Source organism: Pelecanus crispus, chromosome 2 (assembly GCF_030463565.1).
Source record: "Pelecanus crispus isolate bPelCri1 chromosome 2, bPelCri1.pri, whole genome shotgun sequence".
Classification (NCBI taxonomy): Eukaryota; Metazoa; Chordata; class Aves; order Pelecaniformes; family Pelecanidae; genus Pelecanus; species Pelecanus crispus.
In genome coordinates, this window is record NC_134644.1 from 120,491,058 (window position 1) to 120,503,433 (window position 12,376).

The window sequence follows — 12,376 nt, forward strand, 5'->3', positions numbered from 1 at the left end:
CAGCATCCATACATTAATATTTCTTTAACAATGTCTACATTTTTAATTTAGTTCTACATTCCAAATTTAAACTTGTGATAATTTTTCTCTGAACCTACCTTTAAAATCAACTTTTCTCTTTACAAAGCATTTGATGAAGCCTTTGCTGAGTTCCAGAGATTAAAGTAAGTATTATACCATCTAAATACAGTAATGGCAGCCATAAAATAATACGAGTATTTGTTTGTTTTGTGCTGGAGCTAAATATATCCTGTGAAACAAATCCTAGTCCTAGAGAAGTCTGTAGGAGTTTTGCATGTGACTTCTTTGGTGCAATTCTTATATAACAGTTAGGTAACGAAGAATAAGCAGTATTGCCAAATGATGAGAGACGTTTTCCTTAACGGATTAAAGGCAATTAAAAAGATAAGCTATTTTTCAACCCCTTTAAGTAAACCTAACTGAAATTGGACTTTCTTTTTGTTTCTTTCAACTCCAGGCAAGCTGCGATTGCAGAGAAAAGTAAGTGGGCCTTCTTTAACAGTAGTTGCAATAAACAGTTTATGAAGGTTTTCTTCCTCTCCAGGAAGGTTGTGTGTTGGGAGAAAGAGGGCATGTATACATGTGTATGTGCATGTGCTCATCCTAAGATGAATTTGTCTTTGCACCAAGGGGAAGCAAGGAGAGTGACCTTTTAGTGATTTCACATTGGTGCACATTGCAGCTAATACCACTGTAATTATGGGTTATGTTGATTTTTCCAGTCTAAGCTCCTGTTCTCATTACCAGCTAGCCTTCTCTAAAAATTATCTTTATTGCTGAGATCTCTCATGCATATTCTCTGCACAAAAGTCACTTTGTTTTCAAAGATGGAGGAAATCACTTGGCTAATTTTGAACTATCTAAAATGTCAAATGGCTCTGCATTGCATACAGAGATGGGTAAGAAAGCAACAGGAGCTTTTGCATTGCTTAAAGACTGATCCCTGAACCTCCTGATACTTTTATGTGTGTGTCAATTCCAACATAGCAGCTAAAACAAAAGTATGTAATAATTACTTAGGGACTAAGTCATTAGAATGCAACTTGAATTAATAAGCTCAATATTCTCCCTATTTACAGAAAAATGCATGGAAAAAATGTAACACATCAAAAAGTTCTCCCACTGCAGATCACTTTCAGACCTGTGTAAAAACAAGGGCAGAACTGGCATTTGAAAAGTTATTGGAGAAAAATATGTAGAGAGATCTGAGCTAACTCCTTCTGGACATACACTCCAAATAGAGTGGGGTTTGGAAGTGTACAGTGATCCCTACGAGTCCCAGCTGTGATGGCACAAAGGGATCAGTAATAGCGCTGCCCTGGGCATTTCATTTCTAACCCTGGACCATTCATAAAGGGCTGGCATGTTAACTGACATAACACAGTCCCGTTCCTGGTCTCATAAGGTTGTTACCTCTGTGCTCCAGAACACATCTTTTAGAGACTACATTAGAGGGGAACATTCTGCACAGTCATTTCCTTCTTCTGCCAGGCTCCACCGAGACTTATAACAAACCAAATCCATACTCCAGAAGAAGCGCACCAAAGTCTGCATGTGATCAGCATATTTGTATTTATGTAAGACTCCTATGGGACTTTGAGCTTAAAACTAGATCAAATATTGATCTCATTTACACCCAGATACATACAAAGTGGTGGAATTTCAGTGCTATCACTGAGACTGTCTTTGTATTTAGATCAAAACCTAATTAGTTTTAAACTGAAGAAGAATAGATTTAGGCTAGATATAAGGAAGAAATTTTTTACAGTGAGGGTGGTGAAGCACTGGAACAGGTTGCCCAGAGAGGTGGTAGAGGCCCCATCCCTGGCAACATTCAAGGTGAGGTTGGCTGGGGCTCTGAGCACCCTGCTCGAGTTAAAGCTGTCCTTGCTCACAGCAGGGGGGTTGGGCTAGATGACCTCTAAAGGTCCCTTCCAACCCAAAGCATTCTGTGGTTCTATGATTCTAATCTCCGCCACTTTATTAGCTTTCATTAATTTCCTTTTGGAAACACAACATCTTTAGGGTACAACACTAAAAGTTTAGAGCACCAGATCTCAAAAATTCAGATTTTTTTTTGTGCACTTAGAAGTAACACTGAATTGATGACAAAATCTGCAGGACACAGCACATGTACTTTAATTCCCCTCTGTGATTGCCACCAGCTATTAACACATCTTTTGCTGTGAATTCAAGGTTCTTTAAAGTCCAAATGGTGTGCTAAGAATGCCAAATAGTTCTCTGCTAGCACAGATATCAGAGACAAGTTGTACATAAATAAGATAGCATGAAAGAACTAGGGGGGAAACAGAATCTGGGACACAGTTGATTTTGAGACAGTAAAGAAAATTACGCTTATTTATTTCCAGATCGTGCACGGGTACTTGGAGGTTTGCCCGATGTTGTCACCATCCAGGAGGGCAAGGTACAGTAAATTAACTGATGCTTTACACAACAGCCCAACAGCTTGAATGCCTTTCAATCATGGGAAAATATTCACCTTTTTGTTAAAGATTCCATCTTTAAAATCTGCTACACTGTTTATTCATCCCCTGCCTTCTGTACATAATTCAACAGTCTTGCACAGATGGGTTTATGTATTCAGGGCAGTGCCTTTTCATAAGCATTAGATAAAAGTGAGATGACAATGTGAGCTGAGACTAAAACTCCTTATATAACCAGCTCCTTAAAAATTCATGCACAGGTTTCTCAGATTTTTTTGTAACAGGCTATCAGAGAAGTTTAATTCCTTATTTACAAGATAGCTAGTCATTCTATGTCTTACGCAGTTAACTTCCTCGCAATGTGGCAAGACAGTCACCCCTGTCAAGGCTGGCTTTTAAATGGTGTAAAACTAGTAAACCATTCTAACTCAATTCTCTCCCAGACAAAAGGAGTTAGTTTTCTCTATTTCCTCAGGGTAAATGGGAAGGAAGTCAAATGAAGTCACTGGTGTTACACTGGATTATTTTAGCAGAGCTTAGCTGGAAGATTATTGTAAGGCAATCCCAGAACATGGCTACATCGATGCTTGAGCACAGAGCAGAAGACCCAGAAAGTCATTTCTCAATCTTGCAACCTTTTCCCAGCATGCTGCTTCTACAAGTTGCTGCATAATAGTTCTGAGACCAAGAAGTGCCTACTCTCCACTTCCCACTGGTCTGCCACTAGCCGGTTCCTCTTCACAGTGTGGGTGAATATTGAAATAGGGCATGTGAATGTCATTGGAAACCTGTAACTTGACAACTACAGCAAAGCAACTTCCTGGTAGTTCTGGCTTTATCTGGCAGTAGGTCAGCTGAGTTAAAAGTATTTGATTATAAGCTGAGCAGAACTGCTAAGAATCTAAAACCTTGGTCTGAATCGCTTAACAATGCGTGATATAGCATAGCCAAGAGATAGTAGACTGCAGCACTTCTGGCAAAATTAAGAACGCTGGCATTACAAAATGAGCTAACATTTGATTAAACCTGTCATTAAAGGATTTAGCAGTTTGGGAAATGCTGTAAGATGCACTCATATGAGCATTGTGACTGTAGGTAGAAGACACAAAGAAACAATGAATTTGCAGATTCTCAGCTAATATTGCTTGTGGTTGGAGATGAGATTCTGCCAAAAGAGAGTTGATATGAAGTTGAGTATGAGCTCACTGAAGCAAAATATGTAGAGTTTATAAAAAGGGAGTTTGTAAAAAATGAGTTGCAAAAGCTTACCCAGACACACGTTGTCCTTGACAGCAAGGACTTTTGTCATGTTTGAATAAGTGACTGAAAAACTCCCAGAACTCGAGACAAATATCCTTGACCTTATGTTTCTGGATTCAGTAGATGATCGTTTTGAGAAACAGAGTAGGACAGAGAGTGATCAGGGAAAACAGTGCTTGTTTGGGTGGTGTTGGCTCATCTGTCTATTGTTTGCATATATGCCAGAGAGAAGGGAATGTGGTTCTCTGTTGTGTAATTCACGCAAATTGCACAATCATCAAGGATTTTGAAAAACAGTAAATGATGTAGCAGAGGACGGGCAATTGCAAGCTTTGATTTTGAATACAAGTGCAGCCATAACTAGAGAGTTATATGAACAGATTGGTATCCCTAGGTTGAACTTCCAAGCATATGCATGTCTTAAACTAAAACTTAATACCATGACTGTGATACTATTTATTAGCTTTTTACATGTGAGCTGAAGGATATGTGTGAGAACGAATGAACCAGTGTTTACCCAGTGTTAATCAAACAGCATTCCAGATGGCCTAAGAGGCTTCCACTGATAGACAGAAATGCTCTTCAGCAGTGTGATATAATTGGAAAAGGCTGTCAGTTCATATTAGGGAGGAATTTGACCTGACAGAGAATACTAGCATAAGTTTTGTGTACAGCCAGCCAAATTAACCTAAGTGGTTGTTTTAATGAAGGCCTGTAAGTGAGTAAGGGGTTTTATTTTTAAAAGGAGAGGCTTAGGATTCTGACAGGCAGGCACTTTCAGACCTAGAAGCAACATGTTGCATCCTTCTGCCCACCAACTCCCCATTCTACCCTTCTGCCAGGGGCAGGTGCCCTCATGGGTAGGCTGGAAGAAGGGAGCAGGTCGCCTTGATTGAGCAGCTTCAATTCCCTGTCATCTTAGCCCAAACCACTCATGAATGTGAGTTTGTGCTAATATACAAGAGGAATGGCAATACTTGAAATACAATGACACATTTCCCTCTGCCACCTGTACTACCCTACTGATGATAATCTGCAGTGAAAGGCTCCAAGTGGACATGCCTCTGTGCCCCAGGTCCAGACTTGTTACGGGAACTTCTGTGTGGGCCTCTGAAATACTGAGATCCAGCTCAAAGAGATGGGGTGTACTCACCCAGATAGATCAGGTTTCCTGATAGATTTCATTCACTCACCACAACATCTAAACAGCTTTACAGTCCTTTTCCCCACCCCCCTGCCCCAGACAATCATCAGAGTCAGACAACTAATGGAAAAGGGGGATTAGCTTGAAGATAAAAGGTGCCTCTTCCCCACAGGAGTACAGGACACACTTTTTTACCAGGATAAGGGTTTCAGGTTGAATACAGCGTTATAGTCAGGGGTTTTGGTAAGTAATAAAGATATACATGAGCAAAGACAATCTCCTGCCCAAAGAACAGAAAATCTGAAACAGCAGGTGCAGTTACAGTGGGCAGTCACTCCTCCTTGATTCAGGCTCCATAATTATGGAATTACGTTCCAGAAAACCAAAGATCTCACCATCTACATAGTGAATGATAAGATACGTCTCTGCACATTAGTAGCTGGAAAATAAATAATAAGAGTTGGGAACATCAAGAGGAGCACCAATGTCAAACAGGAGCTAGTGATGCAAGGTTAAGCAAAATACAGCTATTTTAATGAATAATTTAGAAGAAGAATAGTCATCACTGCTGCTTGAATTTTTTTTTAATTAAGGAGTACTGATACCACTTCAAACACCCAAGGTTTGAATGATGCCACTAATAGAGCTATCTGGACATGGACATCAGCTCAACAGCATCTTGGAGTGGCAGCTGGGGCTACTCGGTGGTGATCTCCTGCTTGCTAGAGAATCAGAAGACAATAAAGAAATACCGAGCACCGGAAGGCACCCATATGCAATGCCTTGCCAAGGCTGAGGCTGAGGGAATGTTTGTAGTGAGAGTGATAAGGTTGCGGGGGAAATGTAAAACCTCTCGTTTTCCCCTTGTTTTTCAAAAAGATGGACTGATATGGCAATCAATACCACAATTGCATTCACACCAGTGGGCTACGAGAGAAGGCAGTAAACAGCCCCACGCAGTCACCAGCTGTAGGTGCTGCAGGAAATCAGATAGAGACCACTTCCACCATGCCGTAACCACCTCTCACCTGGAATCTGCCTTTCATTCCGTACCAAGAATTATGTGTTGTTGATGGAGGAAAGACTTCCCCCTCCCCTTTGTTCTCATTTTGTTCCTTAGGTGATGTAGAATTTACTGGATTTTTATTTTGTTGTCAGAGGTACAAAAACCTTTCATTTGTATAGAGGTATCCATTTTTTCTAGCTGCTCATTTCAACAGCCTTCTGGGTGTCTCTCTTCTGTCCCATCTTCCACCATCACAGTACCAGATAAGAAGCAGAGAGGTGAAGGGAAGGTAGCCTGTTAAATAGATTTCTTACAGTAGATTTTTATCATGACAGCCTATAGGGCCAACAATGCGAGTGCTCTTCAGTTGTCTATTTTTGACGTATTTTTATCAAGAGCCTTTAAAAAAAATATTAGAGAAACTTGATTCCAGTCAAGTGGAAGCTTGTCCATTCCTTATGTATCACTTAGTCCATTCCTAATGAACCACTGAATCTCTGCATTAAAAATTCTTCAATTTCCATTTAAAAAAAAAAAAAATCTATTTTGAATAACTTTTTAAGTTTGGACCAATGTACTATTTAATACTTAGACATAAATGGATTCCTTCCTAAATAAAGGTCCAAAGAAAGGCCTATGTATCACTGAAGTTTCATATGAACGTTTTTCACATTTGACTCTCTATGTGATGTGTGTTTTTGCAAATTATTTTGAGAAGATTGCTATGGCACTGTGACCAGAGTAGGGGATCATTTATTTGTATTGGTATCTCCCAAACATCAATTTCTCAGCTGACAACAAAAAAGGGAGGCTTGAACATTGTGTGCACAATAGACTCGCCAGCCTACAGAAAGTATCCAACTGCCAGTGATCTCTCCAACAGCTGACTCTCTGACAATGAAGACACTTCCTTCAATCTGATGGGACTGAATTCAGCCCTTAGGAACATTACTAACATCAAAGGGAAATACTTATACGAACACCAAAGAAAGGGTAAAGCCTGTATTGATTTCAGTTAAAAATAGTTATATAGGAGGGCATAAAACAATTCAAGTCTGTTTGAAGACCTGTCAGGGCATAGCTGAAAAAGATCCTAAATTAAACAAAATATTCCAGGAACACTTTGTTCTTAGTTATTTAAAAAGGCAGCACTCTTTCTTTACTTCTGTGGTAAATATATAGTGAGCTTAACGTGAACAAATCCACTGATGATTCCTCAAATTCTCATTTTAGGTCTAACACACAAATGCAGATAATATCTGATTTTATATTAAACAATATGCATGGAGAAAGCTCTACTAATGCTTATGAGAGTAGAGAAGAAGGTCCATAAAATATTGAAAGGTTTTAATGGAGTTTTTGAATTAACTGCATTCCTTCTTTTCCTTTATGATGCAGAAGACTGACAAAAATTATTGATCACTGATGATGGTATGCATCCATTTACTAAAAGCAGGAAGCTAAATGCAGAATGGAACATTTGGAGAGTCAGGCATCAAAAAATACAGCAAATATGTATTGACTCTTACTTATAATCCTTTTGTACTTTTTCTATAGGCACTCAATCTTTCTTGCACTGTCTGGGGAGATCCTACCCCAGAGGTCTCATGGCTGAAGAATGAAAAAACATTTGTATCAGATGCTAATTGCATCCTGAAATATGAATCTGGAAAAAACGTCAGCTTTTCCATTTCTACTGTGTCCACACTCGACTCTGGGAAATACAGCATTGTGGTGAAGAACAAGTACGGCACAGAGACCAGCGATGTCACTGTAAGTGTGTTCATACCTGAGGAAGAGTCTGAGCAAGAGAAAAAGAAAGAAGATAAGAAAGCGAAAGCGTGAATTTAAGACTAGGAAACAGAAGTATGGGGGAGATTTTGGATGATAGGCTGACATAATCTGTGTGTGTAAATGGCTTTCTGCTTTAGCAGGCAGCCTTGGATTTTTCCATTTACTTCACTTTTGCTTCTAATAATACACTTAATTGTGCCAGGGAAAACAGGGCCTTTCCTAAATATTTTCTTACTGCTAACTTGGCAGAACCTCGTTGTAGCATCTTCAGCCAGGCCAAATGCATGCTGGCTGTAAACACAGGTCCACCATTTGACCCTCTTCCCAGAGCATTTGACCATACAACAAAAATGGAAAGTGTGACGAATCATTTCAGTGGAGGCAACTGATGAGGTAGATGGAAAGATAAAAAATGATGGAAGCATTTTTGAGCAGCAGTTTAGATTTGTTCCAACTTTGGTAAAGTAGCATAGATGGAATGCGTTAGAGAATTAAGTCATGGAGAAATTAGTGCTGTTTTTTGTCTACATTAAGGCCCCTTTGTATTGCTGTGTTAATTTAGAGAGGCCTTAATATGGGTGTCATTTGCATCCATAAATATTGTTTAATCTGCCCAATTGGGGTAAAAGTACTGTAACATAAATGAAAATTAGGCTTGGGAGGCCAGAATACTAATGTGTGTGTGTGTGTGTCTGCAAAAATGTATGAACTCTCTTCTATGTTCACAAATAAACTGAATTCACATATTTCCTTCCATCACAAGCTTGTTTCACTGTCTCTTGTTTTACTAGTCACGGCTCTGGTAGTTGTGCACAGTATCTTAGTGTCTTAATGCCTTCACCACTGTAATTACCTCTAGCTTTCCTTTAGATCTCGGTTAATCTTCACTTTACTGTTCACAACAAAACCCACAATGGCATCTCTTCACACCTTTCTGTCCAGACCTTCACTACTTCACATCTCAACTCAACAAGGTATTCTTGCAAATTCAGGCACAGGAGTGGTCTCATGCGATTCAATGGACTTGCTCATGAGTTTTGATTTAAGGGTGTTAGGTAAGTATTTTGTTAGGCTGAGACCTCGGTTAATTTAATCCAAACTTAATACTGGAGATCAGAAATAACATATTTTGTCACAAACTTTTAAAGCTACAAAAAGAATCTTCACTGGAACATAGAAAAAAATGTGGGGTTTTTTTCAGATAAAAATGTTTCAGACAAAAAACATTTGTCCAGATCTTTGAACACACTAATATAGATTAAATACTCTGTGTTAGCTATTTTACAACAATGCCACTGATTATTATTAGCTGAGGAAGAGCAACAGAATGTATGTATATGTCCATCCTGCTGGACATATATATGATATATACATGTGATACAATATAAATCATATATATATATATGATCAGAAGCATTTATCAGCCCGATTGATAACTGGGAGAGCAATGTGCCAGATTAATAATTCTTTTCATTACTAGTCTCACAACAGCACAATTCTTCACATCAAAATCTAAAGAACTAACCTATGTATTTTCAGTATAAGCATGATCTGTGTGCACCTTTCCCATACTTTCTTGTGTCGTTTTTAGCTACTCCGGCTGCAGAAATAGTGCTGTTTCCCAGGCACTTATTTTGCTGCAGTATTGGCATTTCTGTGAGGGTGGCAGTAGTAAGTGCTGTACAGTTAATGCTCACTTAAATCCTTGCCATCAGAGGTTTACCATCAGCTAAGGGTAAAGGTGAAGTGGAAGCATGAGGGAATTCTTAATGGCTCAGGTAACAATAGATTCAACACAGTTATCAATGGTGAAAGTGGTGATTTTTGCAATTTTTTAATAGTTTTTTTAATCAGTTTCTATAAAGGGCTAGTGATTATAATCTTAATCATTTAAAAAAAAAATCCAGATTTAGATCAGATTTATGGCCTACCAAAACACGTTAGCATGTGCTTAACTTTATGTATGAATAGTACCACCAGTTTCAAGGAACATGTTAAGTTTATCTGGTATAAATCTTTTTTCTTCCAGAATAGGTTTCATGTCACAGGGATTTTTAACACGAAATTATGTAAAACTAATGGGTTTTCAGCATTTCACATATACAGTGTATGTGTTCACATAGCCTTATCTCCTAAAATAGTTAAAACTCAAGTATCAAACTTGATGACATTATTGCAATTTTAAGGTTTAAGTGTGTAATTATGTACATTAATGAATCAATATGTTATAAAAAAAGTTCAGACTATTTAGTCACAACAGCTGCGTATCAGACAGTAAAACAGCTTAATTTTTAAATTTCAAAATATAATCATATGAATATCTGTAATTTGAGATACAGCAAGTTTTCTGAGTTTAAAGAACTAATGTCAAATTATTTGATAATTTTGTTTAGTAAGACAATTCAAGGATGATAAGCAGGTCACTCCATCTTGGTCCCAGGACTTACACCTTAAAAGCACCAGTGTCACATCGCTCTTCCATCCTCCAGAGTGCAATCAAGAATATGACTTGCTCTTCACAGTACCTGATAACTGATGTTTATTACTTAGCATTAGTATATTTTTAATAATGATTGCATCCTGGCAGCAGTTTATTTCTACTACTTTATCTTCAAAAATCTGTCCTCCTGCCTCCCTCCTTTTGGCAGAACTTCGAGGAAATACAATTGGGCCATCTCACACATAACAGGCTGGATTCCACTTCTCTGCTTCAGAAGATGTATATGTCCCTGAAAGTTAGAGTAATGGCTGCTTCTAAACATTGCTGCCAGGGACTCAGTTATGGTGGTTTCAAACAGAATTTGTGATGCATCTACAATTCTCGCTTGTGCACTTTTTGTTCTTGCTTTGCTTCAGGTGATCGTGATTTCTGTGTCAGGACAGACTGACACAGTCCAAGGACATGATCAAAAAAATATAACTGTATCTAAAAAGAAAAAAACAATGACAGCAAGCAAACGGAAGGAAGGGGAAAAGAAAGGTAAGAGCACTTTCACCTTTATGGTCTTCTACTCTAATGGAAAAATGTTAAACATTATGCAGTTAATAGTCTGTGCCAATCCATATTTCTCAGGTCCCAAACAATCAAGTTGACAGTATGTATGCTCTTAATCAACAAAAAATGCAAAGTATGAATTGCCAGGTTCAACCTCAGTGAAAGAGATTTAAATCAGCACTTTAAATCCCCTTTCCACTGGGCTGTGAGTTCTCATCTTGGCTCACCTGGCTGATGGAAGTTTTTTAAGCCATAATAAACTTTCAAATTTCTGAATGCAGAGGAAAGACCTCCTAAGCATGTACATATACACAGATGGTGTTATTTTCCAAAGCGAGACTCATTTCAGCAGCCAGATGTTTGACACTTAACAAAAAACCCCACTTGCTAATTAAGGGACCCTAAATGCCAAAGTGTTTTAGAAAACCCTGCTCATATAGCCACTATTTGAGATTAATCAATTATTCTTTCTTAGCTGTATGTCCGTATTGAATAGTAAAGTTGGAAGTAGAGGTGACCATTTTTTTGTCCAATTTAGAGAAAGGGTGGAAAATGAAAAGCTCTCTGGTGATTCAGCATTCTTCTATATTGCAGATTTTTACTGTTCTTTTAGACTCTTACTGTATAATTGTTACTTGGACGTTGATTTATTCTTCAGAAGTGCAACTCCCTCATGTAGCGCATTTTAGCTCCAAATAAGGCTTAAATTCCAACATTATCAGAACATCTGTTTTACATATTTTTGCCTAAGTATTTTTTCTTTGTATACTGGGTGTATACATGTTATATCATTGCTGACAGAACATTTTATCCTTACTCCTCTCCCCGTTCTCCTCCTCAGGCAAGAACAAATATTTAACTGCACTTCTTTCCTCTCTTGCCTTACTGGTATGGGTAACCTAGACATTTTTGAGCAGTCCTGTAAATGAAGTGACTTATGTGAGAAACAATTATTTACATCTGTAAGTGTTTTGCAGGTTCTACCCCTTAATCTTTTTAATTAGAGACCTTAAAGACTTGGGCTTGCTTTTGGCTCTGTAAAACATAGTAACAACATTTGTGATACTGAATCTCTTTATATGGGTATGGGAAGAGGAAAAGAACATAATAAGGTCATAACCAATGTGAAAGCAAAGTCTTACTCTACGTACCTCTGTGTTGCTGAGCATAGTAAATTACTTCTCCTAAATCAGATTCTATTAAACCACACGTAGAAGAAATTACTGCTACAGAAGAGACACCTGATCCAAATGAAATCCCCCCTGTGGAAACAGAAAAGGATGCAAAAAGCAACCAGCGATCAGCAAAGAAGACTGATGAAAAGGCAGCAGTAGCAGAAATGGTTCCTCAGCCCACAGAAAGCTTGGATAGGCAGGGAAAGAAACTACTGGAAAAAAAGCCTTGAGCAAACCCCGCTGTTCTTGGATGAAGAATGTGATCTTGTTATGACCTGGATAGTAAGTTCAAGCTGAGATTTCATGGGTGGTAGACTAGCCATGATATTTTAACACAAAAGTTTATTAGTGTTTTTTTATAACATTTGTCATACTTCATAACTTTAAATGCATAGTAGATGGGCACTTATTATTTGCACTGTGGTCATTTCTAAGTATCTTAATAATGATCCATGTACTGACAAGGTGATTTTAATTACTAAAAAATGTCCATGATAAGCAGAGGTTATTAGAGCAAATCCTGTCAGGAGCTGACAT

The 12,376-nt window shown here is 38.3% G+C and overlaps 1 protein-coding gene across 1 annotated transcript in view; it reads left to right on the forward strand.

Annotated features, from left to right (window-relative positions):
• Positions 1-12,069, forward strand: part of MYOM1 (myomesin 1) — an 80,058-nt gene extending 67,989 nt beyond the window's left edge. The window contains exons 34-39 of the mRNA XM_075705284.1: positions 128-164; positions 479-501; positions 2,391-2,446; positions 7,433-7,648; positions 10,526-10,649; positions 11,858-12,069. Of these exons, the coding sequence (XP_075561399.1) occupies positions 128-164; positions 479-501; positions 2,391-2,446; positions 7,433-7,648; positions 10,526-10,649; positions 11,858-12,069 (668 nt within the window). The remainder of the gene's footprint in view (positions 1-127; positions 165-478; positions 502-2,390; positions 2,447-7,432; positions 7,649-10,525; positions 10,650-11,857) is intronic.
• Positions 12,070-12,376: the final 307 nt, after the last annotated feature.